The 24,083-nt window shown below is 42.2% G+C and overlaps 1 protein-coding gene across 1 annotated transcript in view; it reads right to left on the reverse strand.

Moving 5' to 3' along the window:
- LOC122787970 (outer dynein arm-docking complex subunit 4-like) overlaps nt 1-20,998 on the reverse strand; it is an 86,956-nt gene extending 65,958 nt beyond the window's left edge. The window contains exon 1 of the mRNA XM_044054899.1: nt 20,719-20,998. Coding sequence (XP_043910834.1) covers nt 20,719-20,964 — 246 coding nt within the window. The 5' untranslated portion in view covers nt 20,965-20,998. The remainder of the gene's footprint in view (nt 1-20,718) is intronic.
- Between the last annotated feature and the right edge of the window lie 3,085 nt (nt 20,999-24,083).

The following is a 24,083-nucleotide window of genomic DNA, read 5'->3' on the forward strand; positions in this document are numbered from 1 at the left end:
TTTTTTCTGTGGTTAAACCTGGTACTCTCTTTAAAAGCCTTAAAATTGGCCACCGCTCGTCTCTTTATCCAGAATTTTTCCCACCGTTTTGTACCTTAAAATCCTTTTCTGCCCTTATTAATTACCATTAACCATTTTTTTTACCCTCGAAGCAAAAATATATTTGTGAAAAGGGGGAAATTTTAAAATTGCAAACCTCTTTTTCTGTCCAGGAGGGAAAGGGGGGGCCCCCCAAAGCGGAAAAAAAATGACTTTTAAAACTTTAAATTTTTAAGGTTAATTGTTACCCCTTTTAATTTTTCTAGGGGGCTCCCGGTTTTTGGTCCTTTTTCAACAAACCCCCAAACATTTGGAAAAATTGCTTTAAACCTGGGAAACACTAAATTTAAAATGAAATGAAACCCGTTAGGGGGAAAAATTTTTAGGCATTTCCCTTTAAGGGAAAGAATTGCCAAAGGGGGAAGCCTTGTTTTAAAAAGCAAACAACATTCCAAGGGAAATTTGGGGTTTTGCCACCCGGTAAAACTTTGGGGAAACTGGGAAAGCCCTTTTTCCTCATGGGAAAAAACACTTTTTTTCCCCAAAATTTTCATCCAAGTGACCTTCATTGCAAACTTTTCCCGAGTTTTTTTCAGATATTGGGAATTTTGGGGGAAAAAAAACAGGATCAACTTATTAAAATTTTCCTTTTAAAACCCCCCCACAAAACCTAGCAAAACCCCTTATGGGGCCAACAGTAAAGCCCAAACAAAGGCCCCCAAGTTTGAAACAAAAAAATACAAACCAAAAGGCTCCAAACAATTTTAAAAACAACGCCCTAAGGGAAGACAAAGAACCCCAAAACTTTTTTTAGGTCCCAAAGAAAGGAAGGGTTTCCCATAAGGCTGAAAAGGGAAAAATTCAAAAGCTGCCCGTGGGAAACCCCTAAACAGATTTAAATACCCACAAAAGTAAAATAGCTGCCCTTGTTTAAATGGAGTGAATGCTTGGAAATCCCTGGGAAAATGAAGAGAAAGGAAGAGGGGATCATGTCCCCTTGACCAAATTTAGAGCTCCCCTTACCAAATAAAACCCAGTGGTTTTGGGGTTTTTTGGTGGTTTGGGGCCTGGCTAGGTTGGAAAAGGGAACCCGGGGTTAAGAGGAGGAGATAAAATGCCCGCGGGAAACAAAAATTAACAAAAGGCCGATTCACGGTTGCCCAAAGAAGACGTAAAAGGGGGAAAACTGTGAGGCAAAAGGAGCAAAGATCAATGACCGGATAGGAAAAAACTTGAGAACATTTGGGAAGGGAAAGCATTCAAAGGGGAAACCGGATCTTCTGCCTGGGGGCCCGGTAAAAAGAGTTTTAAAATTTCTGCACCTGTTTTGGGATTAGGATGGCAAGGCTCACCCCAACCTTTTAGAAAAATTTCCCAAACCACCCCCGAGTTTTAAGCCACCAAACTGAAATAATCTCTCAATGCCAAAGTTAAAATTTAAAAGGCCCCTTCAAGGACCCCAAAAATGGGCCCCTCCAATCTGTGCTTCTGAACCGGTAGGTTCGACGTTCCCCTGTTTTAAGGTACCAAAACCTTTCAACTTTTCGCCCACCCAAATGCCAAAGGGGAAGAGGTCCTAACTAAGGATATTCTAAAACCCGGGTTTCCCCAAAACAATGCATTTAATTCTTTGGTGCCAATTCCCCGGAAGCTGCCCCAAATGGCCCAACCCCCACCAGGGAAGGGTTCCCTTTTATTTCAAACCAAGGAAAAAAAGGTCCCCAAAAAGCAAAGGGGAAAAAACTTGTGTTCCCTTTGCCCAAGGTTCTTGGAATTCTTTAAACCCTTGGGTAAAACCATCCAAGGGTTATTGGGCCCGGCTTAAAACAAGGGAAACGATTCCAAACCTTTGGTAAACCCCCCCCCTTTTCGGTTGGAAAAGGTAACCCTTTTAATTCCCCCCACCCCCGTAGGAACCTTCCCAAAAATTTAAGCAATTTTTGCTAAGGGAAAGTGACAACCCGCACCCCCAAAACAGAACTGAATTTATTGAATACACAAGCCCTTTTTTCAAACCAAATGTAATCTGCCATCCAAAGGGAAAAAGGACTTCCTCCCAAAAGGAAAATGGCCTTGCCTTTAAAAAAATTTCAACCAAAGGGAAATGTTGGGAAAAGATCGCAGCAAGGCTGACCCCACTTGAGAAAAATTTCTCTCACTACAGAGTCTTTCAGAGACCACTCGTGAGGCATGAGTATAGCTCTGCTCAACTTGTCCATAATTTGATTGGACTTCCGGGGATGTGCGTTGCTATCAGAAAAGCTGAGAAGAAATCGCCCATTGCCACAGTCTGAGTGCTTCTCGACACAGGGGTAAGATCTGGTTCCGCCTTGTTTGTTGATGTACCACACTACAGACATATTGTCTGTCTGGATTACTGTCGTTCCCAAGGGAAGAGAGTCTTGAAGGGCTTGCAACGCTAAAGCACTGCTCTCATCTCCAGAACATTTATGTGCAAGTGGCACTCGTTTGGTTGCCATGTGCCCTGGACCGTCCTGCCCTGATAATGCCCCCACCCGATCAGGGAGGCATCCGTTGTCAGAGTAGCAACGGGAGGAGGTGGAACAAAGGGTCTTCCGACAAGAGCTGGGAAGACATCCACCACATGAGATGATTTTTGCGCTTGCGTGATCATAATGGTGTGAGACATTGGAAGTTGCTGGTATGACCATTGAGTAAAAGCATCCATTGAAGGATTCGCATGTGGTATCTGGCTAATGGAAGCAGAGGTATGGCGCTGCCATAATTCTAACACCTTCAGAACTAACCTGACCTTGATTCTGGTCTTGTTGATTAGGAGTGATAACAATATGTAAATGTCTGTTATTCTCTGATCTCTTACTCTTGCAGACATGTTTATTGTATCTAGATTTAGCCTATGTAGGTAATAGTGCGACAAAGGCGACAAAACAGACTTTTCATAATTTATTGAAATACCCAGCTTTTGACAAAGCGAAAAGTGTAATCTCTGGCCATCAGAAGGAGATGCTTGGTGGGAGCTGTGAGGCCAGTCGTCCAAATATGGAAACACCTGGAATCCCTGTCGTCTCAGGTGAGAAGCTACCACTGCCATGCATTAGGTAAACACACGGGGGGCAGAGGTGAGACCAAAGGGCAGGGGCCAGAACTGAAAATGACTGTTTCCCAGCGTGAAGGGGAGGAATCTTCTGGGCGTCTGTTCATTTTATGTGATAATACGCATCGAAGGTCTATAGAGCACATCCAGTTTCCTTTGCCCAAAGGGAAGGATGGATTGCAGCGTGACCATCCGAAATCTTGTTTTCTTGACTGATCTGTTCAAGATACTGAGATCCAAAATTGGTCTCCAGTCCCTGTTTTCTTTGGAACTAAAAGAACCTTGGTAGATTCCGGATCCTTGCTGGTCTGCTGGAACTGGCTGAATTGCTCTTTTGCAAGCAGTTTTGAGATCTCAAAGCTGCTAGATCCCTTTGGCGGGTGGAACATCTGGAAGGACTTTTTGACTGATTTGGAAGCGAAGAAAGGGGATAGAATAGCCTTGAAATGATGGACTGTACCCATTTGTCTTGAGTCAGGGATAGCCAGGCTTCTGGGTACAGTGACAATCTTCCCCGACTGCCTCCGAAGATGGGCAGTCGGGCAACACCTCAGGGATGCTGAAAAGGCTTGTCAGGGAAGACTTCCCGATTGCCCTGGTTCTCACGGACCCCCTGCCCCTAGGCGGCGTCTACCATTGTTATTCCGCCTCTGCCTCTGGCGAAAGCGACTCTGTCGTCAGGCTAAGTCCCTTGAGATTGTTTACGGAACCACATCTTTCCACCTTTCTGGCCTTTGCGGTAAGGCCTGGAAGGAGTAGAAAACGGACTCCGGCGGCAGAAAGGGTCTTGCCATCAGTCTCGCACCTAGTCAAGGTTTCTTTCACTTGGGGACCAAAGAGGATGATCCATCAAGCGGGAGTTAAGTGAAAGGCGTCTTGAAGGGTCCAAATTGCATAGCCGCATCCAGGCATGCCTACGTAAGGCCACACCTGTCCCTGCGGCTCTGCTCGCTCCATCAGCAGCGTAGAAAGAAGGCGCATGGAGGAGTTGGTTATGGAGTTAAGGGTAGCCAGCTGCGTGTTCATCTTATCTTGGAAACCCGCAGCTGTAGGGTCCTTTAACATTTCACTGCTTCCTTGATCAAGTCCCTTTGAAGGCGAGTAAAATGGCACAGGTAGTTCAGCGACGCATGGTAAATGTCGCTGGCGAGAACATCCGCTTCCGTACTTGTCCATGGACCTAGATTCTTTGTTAGGTGGATGGACAGGTACTGAAGGATCAGCCAGCGCCTTCTTAGTGGCAGCAGCTACCACCATAGCATCCACAGAAACTCCTTTTGTTAAAAACTGTTTGTCTGCTGGAGCTGTTATGAACTTGGAGGGTCTCCTGGGAGTGGGGTCACTGAATCAGGGCCGTCCATGCCTTCTTAGCAACCACCTGCATGAGGGTCGAAGGGGGACACCCAGGAGGTGGAAGGGCCGAGCCAAACGCCTCAAGATACACAGATTAGTCCTCCGAAGGGTTGAGGGCTGGCCAATTTCCCTCTGTTTCAGGATCTCAGAATGTCTGCAAATGAGACATCTTCAGAAGGGGCAGGGAACCCTCAGAATCATCAAATCTGTGTCTGATGTGATGGACTCAGGTGAGTCAATGTGTTTCCTCTTACACTTCCTCTTCCGAGGGGCTCTTCTGCCAAATCAGGAGGCCTCGGAAGAGGATGAAATCCCACAGGGGTTCCTGAGGAGTTGGCTCTCTGCGGTCGGGATGAGGGAGTGGTCGACTTAGCCTGAGGCACCGTGGGGAGGGGCGGACGGAGCCGACTGTGGAGTGAAGCCAGGCTCTAACACACTCCGCATGACCTCGAATGCACCCCTGTCAGGCAGAGCCAGAGGTCCCGCTCCGAGAAGCTAAGAACCCCCTCGGCACCGACAGTGATGGCTCCGAGGCCGATGTCGGGCCGAACTCACCAGCGCCGAAGCACCGAGAGGGAGAGGGTCGGACAAGGGTCGATGCCACTCACCCCTCGAGCCCGAGGGAAGTCCGGCGCCGAGATTCTTCCAAAGAAGAAAGCGGGCGGCGGGCCGAAGACAATTGTATCGGCTCGGCGCTAACACAGTCTCGGTTCCGACACGACCCGGCTCCGAGCTCAAGAGAGTGAAGGAGGAATATGTTGATGGACGGGGCAGGCATCGACTGATGAGTCGGGCTCTGAAGCATCTGGGCCAGTGCCTCGGACTTAAGTAGTCAACTCACTACCCTCTGAAGGTCATGATCCGACAGCCTCGATGACCTAGAGGGTGAGATCTTTAGCTCCGTTCAGACAGCAGGGAGATCCTGGGCGAATGAGCGGAGCCAAGAGATGGTGACCTGGACCTCTTCCTGGTTGTCGGCTCCGAAGGTCTGGTCGGAGCAGACACGGGAACTCTACTACCTCGGCTCCGGCGGGCCGAGGCCACAGAAACTGTGGACTGAGACTTATCCGCTCCAGCGGGCCGATGAAGGCAGAGGTTGAGAAACCTTAGGTCTCGGCTCAGTTGCGGGCCGAAGACCTAGATGCCTTAGAGGGCTTCCTGCTGAAACAGACAGGAATCCTCTGGCTTGAGTAAACCTCTGAGTATCAATTTATTCTTTCTTTCCTGCAGGACCCTGGGGCTGAAGCCATGGCACACAGCACAGGAGTCCTGCAGGTGCAAACCCCAGACAGTAGACACAAGAAGTGTGGCGTCTGTCAGAGACATTTTCTGACAGCACGCATCACACTTCTTGAATCGAGACCTTTGCTTCTTTAGACATTTTTGAACAGGTGTACACAAACACACACACAAACACACTAGTTACACCCTGTCAAGTTAAAATATAATAAAACCAGTAACTAGGATTTTAAAATAAAATAATACACACACACTCCACTAGGGAAGGAAGGCCTGTAGGCCCAAGGGAAGAACCAAGGTTCTTGAGGAAAAAACGGAAATTTTTAGAAGGGGATAAAATTTTCTCTAAACTAAGGAATTAAGTAAATATATTAAAATTAAAGGCGTTTTGAAAGACTAATTTCAACAAGAAAAGTCACTCACCAAGAACCGGTAGAAAAACCAACCTCGAAGCTGTAGCGGCAAACGAGATCTGAGGTAACTCTCGCCTAGCATTGTGGGATATAAGGGGAGCCTCGAGCCAGTGGAACCAACTCTCGAGCTTTTAGAGTGGCAGTCGGGCGAGGTCGGCTCCGAACCCATCCAGCAAGAATGAAGGCGAGATAGACAACTTAACATCTTAAGTTACCTACTTTCACATCTAACCCCTCTAGCGCAAACTGCAGTGTTTAGGATAAACCATTTTTGTTTTCATCTTACCTTTAAGCATCTCTGTGACTAGCACTTGCTTTAAAACCTGCTGGAAAGCACTAGGAAGTCTTAAACTGATACATGCACTCAACTCTCCTTGTTAATAAGGAGACATTAATCGTAGGCACTAAACAGCCTGTAACTGCAAAGTACCTTGCTAAGGTAAGGGAAAACAGCTCTTGTACTTTACAAAAAAAAAAAGCACCAAACCAGACATGTCCAAGGGTCAGCTTCTGGTGATTTCTCCTGTCCACCTGGTGAATCTGGGAATACTGGGGCAATGCAGCAATTGCCTCATGTACACAGACAATCCTCTCCTCCTACCACCCAACACTATAACCTGCGAGAGATGCACTTACATAGCCAAACTGTTACCAGAGCTCTCTCTATCCAAGATTGTACTAGACAGTCAAGAGGAGAAGGTTAACACCCGCACTACACCTCTAGCAACACATAGCCCTTCTAAACCCACACCACCAACACCCACACATAGCAACACTAAACCCACATATGTGGGGCCCTTAACAGTAACCTGCCCAAGCAACAAGGACCTCCAAAGCTGTAACGCAAACAAACACCAATCACAACCAAAAATTGTCACATAGCTCACACTAGTGTACCACCCAACAACAGCCCCTAAGGCAAGACAACGTACCCAACACTTTAGTCATAGGTGACTCTATACTCAGGCACACTGACGTCCCACTCTTACCAGGCTGAACAAGGAGAAAATTACATTCAGCTGCCTGTCGGGTGCCAGGATCCACCACATAACACATGCACTCAAATCACTCCATAACAAGTACAAATATGACTGTCATTGTCCATGCTGGAGTGAATGACTTGAGACGTACCTCCCTGGACTACATGAAAAGAGACATGGAAGAGCTCTTGGATCATGTGGCCCAGGCAGGTAAGACTCCAGCCCTGAGTAGCATCCTGCCTTCGCCAGAATGATACCACAGTGTGTGTGTGTGTGTGTGTGTGTGTGTGTGTGTGTGTGTGTGTGTGTGTGTGTGTGTGTGTGTGTGTCTTTCGGCTTTTCCCAGTTAGGGGTCGCCACAGCGGAACTCCGGTCCACTAATGATTGGCAGTAGGATTTTTACGTACTGGCTTGCCGGGCCCAATGCACAACCTTCAACAAAGGAACGCCCATTCACGCATGTCGCCACACAGAAGACACTCCAACTGAGAATTGAACTGCGAGGCAACAACGCTACCGCAGCACCACCACCGCAGTCCAGAGTGATAACACGGTATATGGACAAAATGACTGACTTTAACGATTGGCTAAGCTTCTGGTGTCATTCAAAGGTGATCCAGTATCTGTCTGCCTGGGACGACATGATCGACAAACCACGATGCTTTGCCAGAGATAGTCTGCACCTGTCACCCCTGGGATTCAGGTTACTGGCTAAGGCTCTTACCACCCCTATAGTGCCTTTTTTAGGCAAAGTTCAAAGGACAAAACCACCACCGTAAGAAGTACAAGCAAGCAAAATCTGAAGGTAATGCTACTCAATGCTAGAAGTCTAAACCTCAAAATGCACTCTCTCAAGGCACTCCTAAAAATGGAGAACATCGATATCTTTGCAGTAACTGAGACCTGGTTCAAGGTTCCAGACAGTACCCCTGCTGTACCAGGCTACAACTCTTACCACACTTTTCTGCCACCAAACCAGGACTGAAACACTAAAGGTGGAGGAGTGTCCATATTCACTAAGGATATTCATAACACCAGGCTAGTTGCCCAACACAATGCATCTGAAATTCTCCAGGTGCAACTAACACTAGGTAAGACTGAAATCCAAACTGTAGCTTGCTACAGATCCCCCACCATGCCCCAAGATTCTCACTACACCTTTCTAAACATACTGGAAAATATTAAGATACAACCCTACAATGCCATTAACTGGGAAAACTACTTGTGTATCAACACCTTTGCCCAACGGTTCTTGGAATTCATAAATTCCAACACCCTGGATCAACTAATCCTTAGTCCCACCAGAGGCTCTAATATCCTAGACCTGGTCATTACCAACATGGGAAATCGATGTTCCAAACCTATGGTCACCCCCTCGTTGGTCAGGTCTGACCATAAGCTAATCACCCCTGACATCCACATCCCACCCCCAGTAAGGAAACCTCGGTAAAAAAACTTCTCCAAAGCCAACTTCATGCTACCCAAGTTAGAAGTGACAAACTTCATGACACCCACACAGACGGGAACTGAATGTTCGACTGCTGAATCTACACTAAGGCACTGTACGAGCACAACCACTCGTGCATGAATCATGCCATCCCCAACAGAACCAAGGCACTCTCCTCCAAAAAAAAGAAGCCAATTTGGTGGTCCCTTGCCATAAACAAACTTTACAACAAAAGGAGGAAACTGTTACAGAAAAGAGGAAGATCCCAGGATGCAAAAAAACTCCCTTACCAGCCTCAGTAATAAGTTGAGATCCCTCATAAAATCCTCTAAAGCTAGTTACGAAAATAAAACTGCCAAAGATTCCAAAGAAAACCACAAGACATTCTACAGCTATGTCAAGAATCTAAATGGCAATGCTCAGATCTGCTCTGAGCTACAACAGAATGGCATTAAATATACTGATCCCAAGGATATTGACAATATCCTGGTAAATCGATTCAGTGCAAACTTCACCCCCTAAAGGGTCCATCTCAGTACCGAAAGATTGCCAAATTCTGGTAATAAACAGCCACACAGGTAAAAAATGCACTCTCCAAAGCTAAGAATACAGCGTCTATGGGACCAAACAACATCCCAGGCTGTGCACTACATGAACTACAAAATGAACTGGCACCTCACCTAAGTGTCATGTTTAATAATAGCCTCACCTCAGGCTTCGTACCCACTGAGTGGCACACAGCTACAGTTATCCCACTCCACAAGGGGTATCCACCTTGGATCCCGGGAACTACCCTCCCATCAGTCTGACGAGCCTGATCTGCAAGGCCATGGAACGTATTATCATGGAACTTATAAACAAAGACACTGGCAACCTTCAAACACTGGACCCCACCCAGTTTGGGTTTGTGAAGGGCCGATCTTGTCTCCTGAACCTCACTGACTTCTTTGAATCAGTCTCCAGAGCAGTGGACAAGGGTAAGGTGGTCCACACAGCCTATCTGGACCTAGCCAAGGCCTTCGACACCATCCCCACTCTGGAATCATAGATAAACTTACTAAGCTGGGCATTACTCCCTATGTCACTCGATGGGTTGCCAACTGGCTTACTGACAGAACCCACACTGTAAAAGTAGCCAACTCCAAATCCAGCTCCAGACAAGTGACAAGTGGATTACCTCAGGATTCAGTCCTGGGACCACTCGTTTGGCATCTACTTCTCTGAAGTACAGGCCAACACTAAGGGACTCTGGCTTACAAAATTCACAAATGACTGCAAACAGAGCCATTATTGAATCCCCAAATTATGTGGATATTCTACAAATGGGCCTTACAGAAACAGATGCTTGGTGCCAGAGCCATGGGCTCAAGCTCAATGCCAAGAAATGTATAGTTATCCCCTTTGGAAAAAAACATGTACCCATGAATTACCACATAGGTGGCAGTACACTAAACACCGAAAGTGTGATAAGAGACTTAGGGACACAGGTGGACAGTGGTCTCACCTTCGATAACCACATCCCCACAACAGTCAGGAAATCCTTCTATGTAGCACACTTCATCACTAAGGGCTTTTCATCCAGAAAAAAGGAGGCCATTGTCCCACTGTACTCATCCCTCATTAGACCCATTATAGAATACAACGCCCCATTTGGTATGTACCTCTCAAGACATCTGCAACAACTGGGAAGGCCACAGAAATACCTCACTAAAAGAATCACAGGCCTAAAGCAGATGCCCTATGCTGACAGTCTAAAAAAACTCCACCTATAATTTGTCGCATATCATCTACTCAGTGGCGATCTCTGCTTAACATACAAGGCCATGTCAAACCCAGAGCTGTTGGACGTGCTACATTTAAAGAAATCCCAATCCTCAGAGACACACGCTCCAGCGATCTAAAAATAGTCATCACAATGAACAAAACATGCTGGAGGGATAGGTTCCTGACCCAGAGACTCCCAGACTATGGAATAGACTGCCCCAACATGTCAAGCAGAGCGCTTCTTTGGCCCTCTTCAAAAGGAACCTTGATATGATAGGATTGGATGAGAGATGGTAAATTCACCCCGGGGATCACGTCAGTCGCCCTGCTAGACAAGGGTCCAAGGAAGTAAACACTGTGGGAAAAAATAGCCAGGGAATTGTTATGGCTAGGCTTGTATAGGCCCTAGGGTCGATAGCCTAGTACCAACCTATGAACTCTCCATCCCTGAGGAAGGGTGCACAGGTGAGTTTGCCACATGGATAGTCCCTAAAGCAGAAAGCCCAGACAGCAGCAGAAAACACTGATTTAGCTAATAAAAATTCTACTACAAGCAAGTACAGCATACAGATAGAAAAAAAATCTGTTAGTAGGATATGGATGTCGTGGCTTAAAGGAAGCTCAGACAGTGATCTTTTATGAAGAAACCGAGAGAAAAAACCCCCAGAAAAGATAATATCAAATGAAAAGAAGAAAGATATGATACAAACATTTTATATATATATATATATATATATATATATATATATATATATATATATATATATATATATATATATATATATGTGTGTGTGTGTGTGTATAATATATATATATATATATATATACACACACACACACACACACACATATATACATACTTTTTTTTTTAATTATGAGATAGGACTGCAACTTGTAAAAAAGCTGTTTCAGTCTATCGTTCCTACTGAACTCATTTCACCACTTCTCTGTGTTCTGCGGCCACAGACCCAGTTTCATTCATAGCACAGGCTAAACAAATGTTAAGAGTCAGTAATCACATTTTATTACACTCCTGGTTGAGAGGTCAGTAAGAAAAGTAATCAAAACAAGTTTAAATTTAATCTGGAAATGTGCCGAGTTTGTAAACAAAAAGCAGATTTAACACCACCAGATTTTGTAGTATGACCAAAATTCATAAGCCACACAACGTGCATGCAATACTGTTTATCTATTGCCTTTTTTTAATTTCTCCAAATGGTTTGGGTTTCTAATACCATGAGAGGAATGGATCCTATTCCTGAGTCAAGGTACAACTACAGTTCATGAAATTAAAACTGCTTCCATATCTGATATTTGCCAAGAGTGCTCTTCTCAACACCTGCAAAGTGCCAGAATTGCCTCCTGCTGTTCATACAGAGATGAATGTATCAGCGGTACATTTTAGTACACTTGAAAATTCATTTTTATTAGCCCTGTTGCTCCTTTTACTACTGCTGGAACTGAGTGTCTTTATCTCATGTTGCACAAGTTTCTTCTTGCATATCCTGGTATTTTACGACTTTAGTCTCTTAGTACGCAGGATACTATAATCATTAGGTGTAGCTATTTTAATTAACAATACTTTTTGTCCTTGTTCTTTAACTACTATATCTGGTTTTCTTTCTTCTACTTTCTTAACTGTTGGTATTGGGTGATCCCATTTTAACAGCTTCATGCTCAGTACTTTTTGTGGTTCATTTTTTCATTGTTTCTCAGCTACCTAAATCCTGTAGTGTCTACACAATCCCCAGAGCGACAGTCTTTCCACATTGCTGTGCCTTTCAGTATGTAGTTCCTCAGCCGTAAGTTCATCACATCCAGCTGCAAGACATGCAACGGTTTCTAATTCTGTATTACTGAACCTGCGTTTGTCTGTATTTCCTATTTCTAGAAACTTTGTAAACCAACATGTGCATAGTCTGTAATGTTTTTGTTTAAAATTTACCTCTCCTTAACCACTCATGCTTCAAATCTTGATCAATATTTTTTTCCAATTCATTATACTTGCCACTATAATTATGAACGTTCCAGTTTTCTTTCCTTTTCTTCTGATCTTGTTCTTTATATTACTTTTTTCCACGCTTTCTGTTGCCACCTGATTTGTGTCGACTTCTGGTTTGATTTCTATTCCCATTCCTTTCCAAAACACTTCTGCTAATCTAAGAAAAAATGCCAACTTTAGACTTGTTTTTCTTCACTATTTAGAACTTTCACTATATTTGGATCAGATATCAACAAATATGCATGCAGTCCCACGACAGGGGCCCATACCCCCTTCAATTCAAGGGATATACAATCTTTTCACTTGCAATGTACTGTTTCTTATATATTGTTTGATAAGTATGTAGCATTTTTCTTGTTTTCTTGTCCAACTGATTAAATGCTTTTTGAGGCCAGTCAACCACTCCAAGGATTTAAGTTAGAACACGAAGAGCAAGCTGTTGTATATAGCTTGAACTTTATTTTACTCCTAAATGTCCAGGAAGTTTTCAATATTAGTTTTAGTCTTATGAAGTATTACTAAGCTTTGTTGTCATTTATTCATGTTTTATTGCCGACCATTCATCTGTTCCCAAAAGTTATACATGCCCTCCTGCTTCACTTGCTTTATATTGTATTCCTTTCCCAGACTATTTTCTCGCTGCTTCACTTTTCCTGCTATAAATATTGCTTTTGCACATTCAGTAATACTAAATATCATTTTTATATTATCTGAGAAAGTTATGACAGTTTGTAACTGTGCTTTCAGATGCTTGTCTGATGACCTATACAATTTTAAGTCATCCACAAAACATAGTTAACATGTTTTTGGGCAAGGTTAACTTTTGAAAGTTAAGCTGTAACCATAGCCTAATCTATTAAGTAAACAGCTCAGTTCAGGGGCAAAGCAAAACAGCACTGGCGACAAAAAAGAAATCACTGTGCACTATCCCCTTTGGATTTTTGTCCATGGGATAATAATCTGCCCTTTATTATCACTGCTCTGTAAAGTGGTTTGCCACGGTTTCATATTCACCACTATATATGTAACTGATTGATGCAGGGTGCAACTTATACATTGGCAAGTGTTTCATAATGCATGAATCCATCATGTTGTTAAATGCTTTTTGTAGTCTCTTTCTTTCAGCTACCTTAATATGCCAGTCCATGTCTAAAAAATCAAACAGGTGTTCTCGTGGATCATTATCTTCTAGCTTGAGGGATCACTTTGCTCTCTTTTTCCTGTCCTTTCTCTTGCTGCAAAATCCTAACTGGAATTTCAAACAAGTCTCCTGCTGAAGGTTACATAATTTTTTTCTGTAGCATATCTTCTATATAAAAGTGTCCTGTTCTGTTTGTTGCACCATTTCCTGGGGACTTGTTGACTCATCATGTTGTGATATTACCTGTATCAGAGACTCCACACTAAATCCTGCACTTCTCAGTTAAACTAGCACATCAATTCCTATTTGGTGTTTTTTTATTTCACTAAAATTTTGCTTCTCAAAACATTTTACTTTTGTTTTCTTATTCTTTCCTTTGTAAAATGTATCATGTCTAGATATCTTTGTGTATTTCTGAACAATATTGTTGGTACTGCAGTGGTCATATTGGTTCATACAGCTTTCTTTTCTGCATAAAAATCATAACAATGCTGTAGGAGAAACGAAGTCTCCCTGAACAGCAGCAAGTCTTGCAATATTTACAAAGAAATTATCGGGAAATCATCTGTACACCGGGTAGGAGTGGAGGGAAACATGGCAGTGGCTATGATCAACTGACTGTAACCACTTTCCTTTTTCACTATAGTGGAACTCCAAATAAAATGCATCCTCCCATCTCCTGAACAGAACACATTTTCGGGTCGTCTCTCCACTACTACTGGCAATTGTCTTGAGAGGAAAATGCAGCTACTGCACAACTTACTATATTGTCCTGCAACATTTCTTCAGCCTTGTAGACTCACAGATGAAAGCAGTGTAAGGTGTTGTTCTGGCTATGGTAAGTTTTGTTTGAAGAATAAGAAATATTGAAAAGAGTGCATTTAGGGTACAATCTGGCAACCCTGACACAAGAGTAGTTTTAGTTGATTGTGGTACCAGTGACAGAACTGCAAAGGAGTGAACATATCCATCTTGACTTATCATCTGATGTCACATTATAACAAGGCAAAATTATAAAAATACTGACATCATGAATAAATTAGTATTTTTAATGATTAAAAGATCTCAGATATGCCACTTGTACTGATGTCAGGAGTGACCGAATTAGTACTGATTTTGAAGTGGATTTATTAATTTTTCATGAATGCTAGTTTTCTGGAAATGCTTATTTTGTTTTTTCTTTCTTGTGTGAATTACTCTGCCATGTAAACATTATGTCCCTTATTTGTGTATAATTTCATTGATTACTACAGTGTTTCTAATTATTGCCATACTTTCTTAGTTAAGTTAAAAAAAAATTATGCTTTTTACAGTTACGCTGCGTCTTTTATTTGTGATCATGTCACATCATTCATGCTCCTTTATTTATTTTATCCCCCCCTCCCCAGTATTATGTGTTTATAGGACTTGTATTCCGGGGCTGATATAGGATAAGTACATTGTTTCCATCACTTTTGCAATTATTGTAGAACTATTATTCTAAGTAAGAAGAAAATGGTTTATTCTTTTTAATTGAAATATTATATTAGCGCTAAATGTTCTTTGATTCAGTTTTGTGATTTAAAACCTGTTCACTTGGCTTGTAACAGCAATCATAACTACTTAAAAAATATTCATGAAAAATGCTTCAGTACACCTCACAAATATTCATTCAGTACGCATTGACATCAGTAAGGGGCAGTGTAACTTGACAGCAAGTGAGGTTAGCTACAATACATCATGGGGGTACTTCAGATACATTACACCCAAGCAGTACCTCAACTTCACCTATTGGAAAAAATAAGCAGGATAACATACTACAGAGAAAGCTTGTGAAAAAGGTGAAAAACACTTACAAAAAATATACAAAGATACAATAAAACAAACACATTATCACAAGCCAGACTGTGGCCCAGACAGGGATGTAACCAGAAAAGTTTACTTTGAAATAAGATTACATACTGTTGGCCCCACCACCCACCCATCTATCATTTAAAAAAATACTCGCCCTCAAAATACTGCCCCTGCATATTTAAAAAAATAAGCATTATTTTAAACTGTTACCACTTACAATCATAATAATGCTATTTTACAAGTTCTTTCCTATCAGATAAGTACGTTTTGTATAGCTCTGTAAAACCAACATTACTTCAGACAGTTTTAAACACTCTGCATTTTTAGCTATAAAGTTTCCAAGAGATGATCAGAAAAAATGTGATTATATCTCAAAGTACCACCATCCTAGATGTGCAAAAGCAAATCTCGCCCTCGCCAATCCCATCTCATGAATACACAGTTTGACAGACACATAGCTCTCAACTCTCCAGAATTAACACATAATATCCAGATTTTTTCCTTCATATTTTTGTTCTGTCCTTCATAAGGACTGAGGTCACTATTTTTTTCACTCACCACAAAGCAAAGGGTACATATACTGCTTTTCATTTTGACTAAAACTAAGTCAAGGAATGCAAAGTGTGGCCCATTTGGGCAACCTACACTAAAATATTCCTTCCAAATAAATGTAGGTGTCCTCGTGTACACCAGTGCTAAAAGTAGCCTTCTCAGTTCTAACAGGAATCTTCTAGAGCACAGAATCTAAATAGGAAAATACACAAATAAAATGTTATAAGGAGGGCTGCTGCCCCCTTAAGCTAAGCTGCTTATTAACTTCCCTTTTTCCTTTATAGCTGTCTAATAAATATTGCTTAAATTTACTTAGTTAACAGAATGACATGGTTCGCATCAATGTGTATTTTATGAAGAATAAGAAACATGAAAGTAATGTTTTGCATCAGGGACAGTTTTTAAAAATTTTCTCAAATTCATTATTAAGTTTGTAGAACAGAGGCAATATGGTAGGGATTTGGGGGATGGCAGCTCCCCTTATCACATTTATTTCTGTGCATTTTCATACTCATATGCCAGACTAACAACCACCAGGACCTTTATAACCCTAGCCATGCAACACAACCAATTGGTGTCCCCATATAACCTGGGCATCTATTTGGAGGGGAATGTTAGGAAATTGCTAAAGGTTAAGTTGGGGGGTATGTTAGTTAGGGAATATTTACAGTCGGTCACTGTCTATCAGAAAGATGAGGCCCAGATCAGGGGTGAATTTTTGAGTTCCCATCCAATGGTCAAAGGGTTAGGGATGGACTCTGCTTTGTATGGTCAAGGAGCCTATTCCAGAGCATGGGGATCTTTTGAGACATATCTGTCTCGCCCGCATCTTCTGTTTAAGTTGTAAGCAAAGTTTAAATCCTTGAATCTAGTGTTTCTGGTACTATTCATTTTGCAGAAGAGCACAAGGTCCATCAGGACTAGATCTGTGGATGTCTTACATGCCAGGAATAGATCGCCTCTAAGTAACCTGAAGGAGACTGAATACAAAGAGATGGCTTTAGGGTGATAATACCCTGGATTCTCTTGCTGAAAAACCTCTGTAGACATTCCAACTGTTGCATATGGCTGGTCAGGTACATGCTGAAGGGAACACTGTACTCAGTGATGGGTCTGATAAGGGCTGAGTAAAGTGATAGTATAACTTCCTTGGACCTGGATGCTATACCCTTACTTATAAGCTGGACGACGTAGAATGATTTTCTTACTATCTTTGCTATGTGTTGCTCAAAGGCCAAATTACTATCTATATATGTTCACAGTTCCTTATCTACTGGGTCAACTATTAGGGGTGTCTTATTGATGGAATAATTAACCTGGGTGGAACTTTTCCCCAAAAGGCACTATAATGTACTTCTTGGCATTAAGTTTTAATCCATGGCTTTGGCATCAGTCATTTGTCTGTGTTAGACCCTCTTGAAGGATATTAGTGTCATGGGGGGATCTATGATAGCTCACAATTTGGAGTCATCTGCAAACTTGATGAGCCAGAGGCCCTTGACATTAGCCTTGATCTCCAAGAAGTTGATGCCAGACAGAAGCAGGTCCAGCACTGGGGCATGAGGTACTCTGCTGGTGACCAATCTCTTGGTGGAGGTGGTCTCACTAATCCTGACTTCTTGAGTCCTATCTGTGAGCCAGATGGCAATCCAGTGAGTTGTGTAGGGATTTATGCCTAGTTCAAGGAGTTTGTTGACAATACCTGAGTGGGGTATTGTATCCAATGTTTTGGCCAGGTCTGTGCATGTGGTGTGCACCCTTTTCCCCTCACCCATTGCCTTGGTGACCCTCTCAAAAAAGTGTACCAGGTTAAGTAGGCATGACGCTCCTTTAACAAAAAACAAACTAGGATGGGTCCAGTGTCTGTAGTTTGCTAATCATTTCCACAATAATTTGCTCCATGGCTTTGCATATTAGATGAGTCAGACTAACAGGTCTGTAGTTTCCTGGGTCAGTTGATTGTCCACCCTTGTGAATGGGAATAACCATTGCAGTCCTCCGTTCACATGGTACATAGCCTGTTTTGAGGCTGTAGTTGAAAAGTGACAAGTAGTCCTGAAAGGTAATGTTTCAAGCTATTTAGAATGCAAAGCAGGATATTGTCTGGGCCCACTGAGGATGTGTTTTTGGCCTTAGTGGGTGCTGCCATAACCCGCTCCTTGTTAATAGTTGTGAAAAGTATGCTAACAAGGATATCACGGGGGGCAGTGAAAGACTGGAGGGTGAGGTTATCTTTACCTCGTAATTGGTTTTATTGCATTTAATCAGTCCTCATAACTTCCCATTTAGTTCAATTAGTGAGCTCTTGCCATTATGAGAGTTGCTCTTTCTGATTTTGGCCATAACTTTTTTCCTTTAGTTATATATCCTGTTAAGGTTAGGATTCCAACAGTGTAATTTGTTTTTGGGGTTTGTTTATTTCTAGTAGGTATAGAAGCCTCTATGTAGCCATTTACATAGTTGTACAGGGTTTTTGTGAATAGTTCTATAGATTGCTGTAGACTCCTGGCCTGGATGGACACTGAATTTTGAGAACCTGTAACTTAATAGGATGTGGTTTGCTTTAAAATAGTTCCTGTTACTGTTTTTTCTGTTTTCCACGACAAATTTTATTCTGAAGGTGACAGCTTTGTGATCCAGCTTCACCAGTGAAGACATGACATAGAGGGGGGTGCAGCCCTCTCTTATATTGGTGAGCATTAGGTCCAATATGTTCAAACCTCTGGTTGTAGTGTGCGCTATCTGGTCATGGGTATTTGTGTTAATAAAAGTCTAGAAAACGTGCCTGAAAGTTGGAGGCAGTGTATGTTTCCCCGTCTATAGAGGGGTAGTTGAAGTCTCCCATGAATAGGGTGTTTGGCTGGCTGGTGAGTGCTGAAGCAGGTCTAGGTATGAGTTATGGGATTCTTTGGGCATAGATGGTGACACATAGCTTGCTACAATATGGTAAGAGATTTTTATCAATGGTGATTTGCATATGGATGAACTCCAAGACAGCAACATCCTGTTTAATGAACCTAAAGTTATATTTATTGCTAATATAGATTGAGAAACCTCCACTTTTAGTCCCAGTCTGTGCAGCTGATGGCCAAAATGTGTGGAAGGCACTGAAACCTTGCACTGCTGGAGTACTTTCTAAGACTTTAAACCATGTCTCGGTAATGGCACAGATGTCGTTATTCTCCAGAGTGAGGACAGCTTGTTCAGGAGTTGCTTGTTAAGGCTCATGTTGTGGGCGCAGGTATGAAAGTTATGTTTTACATCAGCGACAGCTTTTAAATATTACACGAATCACTGGAATAAGTTAACAGAACAACATCAATATGCATTACTGACTGAATGCAATTCTCTGTAACTTACAAAAAAATTATGACTTTATTATTGAGTTTGTGATTACTATGATTTCTAAATACACACCATTTTCAGGAGTTATGCCATTGCTACGTTATCTATAAATTACTGCAGCAATAACATGCACAAAATCGGCAGGGTGGTATTTCTTTGAGATATGACAAAAACTGTGGTCATCTTGAGTAAAAAGATAATGCCTATCTACCCTTGGATCCATGAAAGGATAAGAACAGCAAGTGCATGTTGCCAAGTGCTGTACTATAAATGTTGTTGGACCGCATTGTGGACGCTGCAGGTGGGGAAAGTTCTGATGCCGTTTTGCACAGCTGTCAACTTCAGAATCAGGGACAAATCCAGAAATAATCAGGGGCACTTTTTAAAATGCTAGTACTAATAAGCTGAGAAGTTAACAGAGTAACAGAATGTGTTAGCATGCATTTTCTGAATTAAATCTTTTTCTTCTTTCGGCTTTTCCCGGTTAGGGGTCGCCACAGCGGATCATCTGCTCATGACTGGCAGTGGAGTTTTACAGTGTCGAGTTGCTAGCCCGGCGCCCCAACCTTCCACAGAAGGCACACACATGCACACACTCACACCTAGGGCCAATTTAGAGTGTCCAATTCACCTACTGCATGTCTTTGGGATATGGGAGGAAACCGAAGCACCCGGAGGAAACCCACGTAACAACAGGGAGGACATGCAGACTCTGCACAGAAGGCACCCCAGCCAAGAATCGAACCGGAGAACCTCTAGCTGTGAGGTGGCAATGCTAACCACTGCACCACCGTGGCCACCCCAAAGAAATAAACTCTAATTATTGTTATTATTTGTTGAGTGTAATCCATCACACTTTTCTCCCTACATTGCCAGTTTTAGGAGGGATTAGGAGAGGCAGGCAAAATTTTGAGCCAAAATCAGTGACTGTTGAGAGGTATCCAAGCACTACTTCCCTTACACACAGGTATTAGTGATTGAATTCAAACACCTGTAAAATAACAATTACAGACTGTATTCCAGGATACTAGAACATTACATAAAACTCAAAGGGAGGCTGCAGACAAGAAGCTGAAATAGTCTTCAGGGGTACGGCTACCAACACAGCTTGTAGAATCCCATGATACCAATACTTCTCAACTGTCTCCAGCATGGGCTCAAAAATTTTCTGTCGCTCTTTGAATTAGATTTTTATTTATTTTACTTATTGAGAAAAGTGGTGGATTACAGATAGTTAAAATTGATGATCATTATATTTTAAAACATTTTTTACTTCAAAAACTACATGTAAATTTACGCACTAGTTGTCTTATCAACTTTCTGATTTAAACATAATTTATATAAAAAGCATTCCCTGATTTGGGGCAACCCTCCATTACTTTTAACTTTGTTCCAAATTCTGGAGGAAAAAGGATGTGACCTACTGAGTTACCTAAAATTAGATTGTTTGTAATTGTTATAAGTAAGTTGTATCATGGGAATACATATAAGACAGGGTAACTATTATATATACATAAACACCGAAGGAACTTACTGTGGAATAGATTTTTATGGCTTTGCCAAAATCACCTTTCCGGAACAAACGATCTCCTTCAGATATATAGATTTCAAAGGAGCTCATGGGTACTTGCTTAGTCTTTCTGTACTTAGACATAATGTTTGCCGTGTTCATGTGCTTCCAACAGGCTTGTTTTCCGCAAGCTGACGAGTATGAATATGTTTGTTTAACAGCACTTGAATTCCACGCAGTCGCAGTCTGACATTCGCAAAAAACGTTCATGCTTAAGGAAACCTAATTTTGATATGTTTTGGTTTTCAAAACTTTAAAGTTACTGGCAACGGTTTTGTATTAGAACATTACCCCACCCGATGCGCAGTAGCAAGGACCGCCCAAAGCCCGCCCAGTACTGTACGTTTCCCTGTAATTGCTAGTTTTACTATGAATAAACTTGTCATACCCAACGTCACCAAATACAACTGTGAAGTTGAATGTACGCGCTGCTGCAAGCGCGCATTATGTATGCTATATAGCAGCAGCAGCAGACACCTGAAGTATTTCTTGTCCTCCTTTGCAGGAACGCACGTGGCAGATCTCTTTACTTGCATTTGGTTGTAATTATTACTGCTGTTTCACATCCATTTATTTGTGGTGCCACTAGGGTTACCCCCTGTCCCACTTTGCGAGGGACAGTCCCTCTTTGGGCAGTTGTGTCCAGACAAAAATATTGAAAATGGCAAATGTCCTGAGATCGTAGGACATAATTATGTCCTATATTGTATATAATAGTTGCATAACACAGTTATTCTGTATAAAATACCTAAATGTTATAAGAAACAGAATAAGCAACTGAAATGCTACAAGAATAAGCTATTATGTAGGCAAAAAAGTTAAGTTCTATCCTTTGTACTGACCGTGGGTATGTGTCGGCCTGTAAAATCTGATGTTTGTCCCAAAAATTTCCCACTTTGGCCATTTGAAAAGGTGGCAACCCTATATATGCCAAAGAATTTTACATGCCATTCTGTTTCTAAATGAGTTCTTACTGTTGAACAGTGTTCTTAAGGTAAGGGTTTGGTGTGAGCATCTGTAGTTACGCCTTATTTCAATTAAGGTCATGCTTTTGCATGGTCTGCAGATATGTATTTCTCAACATGTGATTTTTTTTTTTTATTTGTAAGGTCTGCTTTTTGGGAGACAATGGATTGCGGTAACTAAGCTAAGGACATACAAACCTAACACCGTAACGTTTAAGGTACAGTTGCAGCTGTTAACAGTGACACACACCTCTCGATGTCTTAACGCACAAAATCTGAACACAGCCTAATATAATGGGGGGCAAACTCCGAAATATAGGGATGGAGAGAATGTAAGTACTGCTCTTATAAACGTAGGCACTTGCTAGTATGACTGGTTTTATGTTAGCGTGCATTTCCGAAAACTTAAAGTCTGAAACTAAAATCTGCCTCATTATTTACTGACTGCCATGTTCAGTACTTTACCAGAAAACCACTCATGTTGTGTTCTTTTCATAAGCACAACAGTATAGTTAAGAAAGGTGGGGGGTGCAGGGGGGCTTGCTCCCCTGCAAAAGCAATTTAAAATGTATGCATTGTCATACCTTTTGGGAAAAACCAAGTACCAATGAATTACAACATAGGTGGCAGCCCACTTATCACAGAGAGTGTGATAAGAGACCTAGGGACACAGGTGGATAGTAACCTCTCCTTCGACAACCACATCGCTAAAGTGGTTAGAAAATCCTTCTACATGGCCCATCTTATCACAAAAGGGTTTGCATCTTGGAATAGGGAAGTTATTGTCCCCCTCTACTCATCACTCATTAGAGCCGTAATTGAGTACAATGCCCCATTCGGGATGTACCTTATAAGACATCTGCAACAACTGGAGAGGCCTCAAAAGTACCTCACAAAGGGGATAACGGGCCTTAAACACATGCCCTATGCCACGAGGCTAAAAAAAAATTAAACTATACTCGGTCACGTACCAACTACTCAGAGGTGATCTATGCCTAACATACAAGGCTATGGCAAACCCCGAATTGCTGGAAATGCTCCACCTAAGGAAAACCCAATCCACCAGAGTTACACACTCAAGGGACAGTAACCTGACAGCAACAATAAACAGGACTTGTTGGAGGGACAGATTCATGTCCCAGAGACTCCCCTTGCTCTGGAATAAGGTCCCCATATATGTGAGGCAGAGCCCCTCACTAGCACTCTTCAAGAGGAATCTTGATGAGTCGATGGGAAACAGGAAATTCACCCTGGGAATCATGTCTGTGGCCCTGCTTGACAGAGGCGCAGGTAACTAAACCTCACGGGAGGCGAAAGCCAAAACATTTTGGCTAGGCTTAATTATGCCCTAGGGCCAATAGCCTAATACTTACCTATGAACCTAAAACACAAAATTAGGTGGGGGTGTAACGTACGGCATACATACTGCCCTTCTGACCAGCTAATAGGTGTACCGGTCCTTACAGCTCTTAATTAAAGGACACACAATGCACAAAATAACTATCTTGTAGTGGCCGTATTTCAAGAACAGCAACAAACGGTCACAGATGGAATTTTCAAAATGAATATTCAACAGGTTGGCTGGATAATCTGCATGGCTTGTCACTCAGCCGTATTTTGCATGCAACCTCACACGGGCTTGCCCTATCAATCATGTACGCCACACCCATTCCTGCGCGAAAATCACGGTGGGGTAATGTCCTAATAAAAGCCCTGGCAACCATACTTCTCAAGTGTACCACTTTAAAAGGAATGTTCCTAATTTGGAGTCTTAAAGAGTTCATGTTCCTCAAAGTTCCACATTGAAAGGGTCTGTCACACATTCAGTTTTAGGAACTTTTTACTGATATTCACAATATTTAGAACTAAATCATAGCAATTCATTAAAAGAACAATTCTTTATGTAGAAATATCACATTTCAACCAGTCTATGAGCTTCCTAGGTGAAGTTGTTACCAAGCTGTCAGTAAGTGTTCCACATTTTTCCCATTTGTTCCACATTATGAGAGCTAGAGTTCCTCCTCATTTAGACGACAAAAGGTTGAGAGCTATGCTGGCAACTTCAGCCGATGTTTTAGTCCTTTTTGGATTACAGACGTTCTTGATGAAAGATCACAGAAAATAAGTGATCCACTTTTCTGTCTGCAATACATTCTGCTTCCAGACAGAAAAGGAGTGTTTTCTTATTTTTCACAACAAGAACTCTTTATACTGTTAGACCCCATATAGTTATCGGTACTGAATCTCTCTGTAGGCTTAATTTATGCATTTAATAAAGTACGTACCCATAAAGATGTCTTTGTTGTGAGGAGTATCGTGTAGCTAGGAGGAGCGAGGCTAAATCTGAGGGCCATATCGCTATGC

The sequence above is a fragment of the Protopterus annectens genome, chromosome 13.part0 (assembly GCF_019279795.1).
Source record: "Protopterus annectens isolate FY-2018-M chromosome 13.part0, PAN1.0, whole genome shotgun sequence".
Classification (NCBI taxonomy): Eukaryota; Metazoa; Chordata; order Ceratodontiformes; family Protopteridae; genus Protopterus; species Protopterus annectens.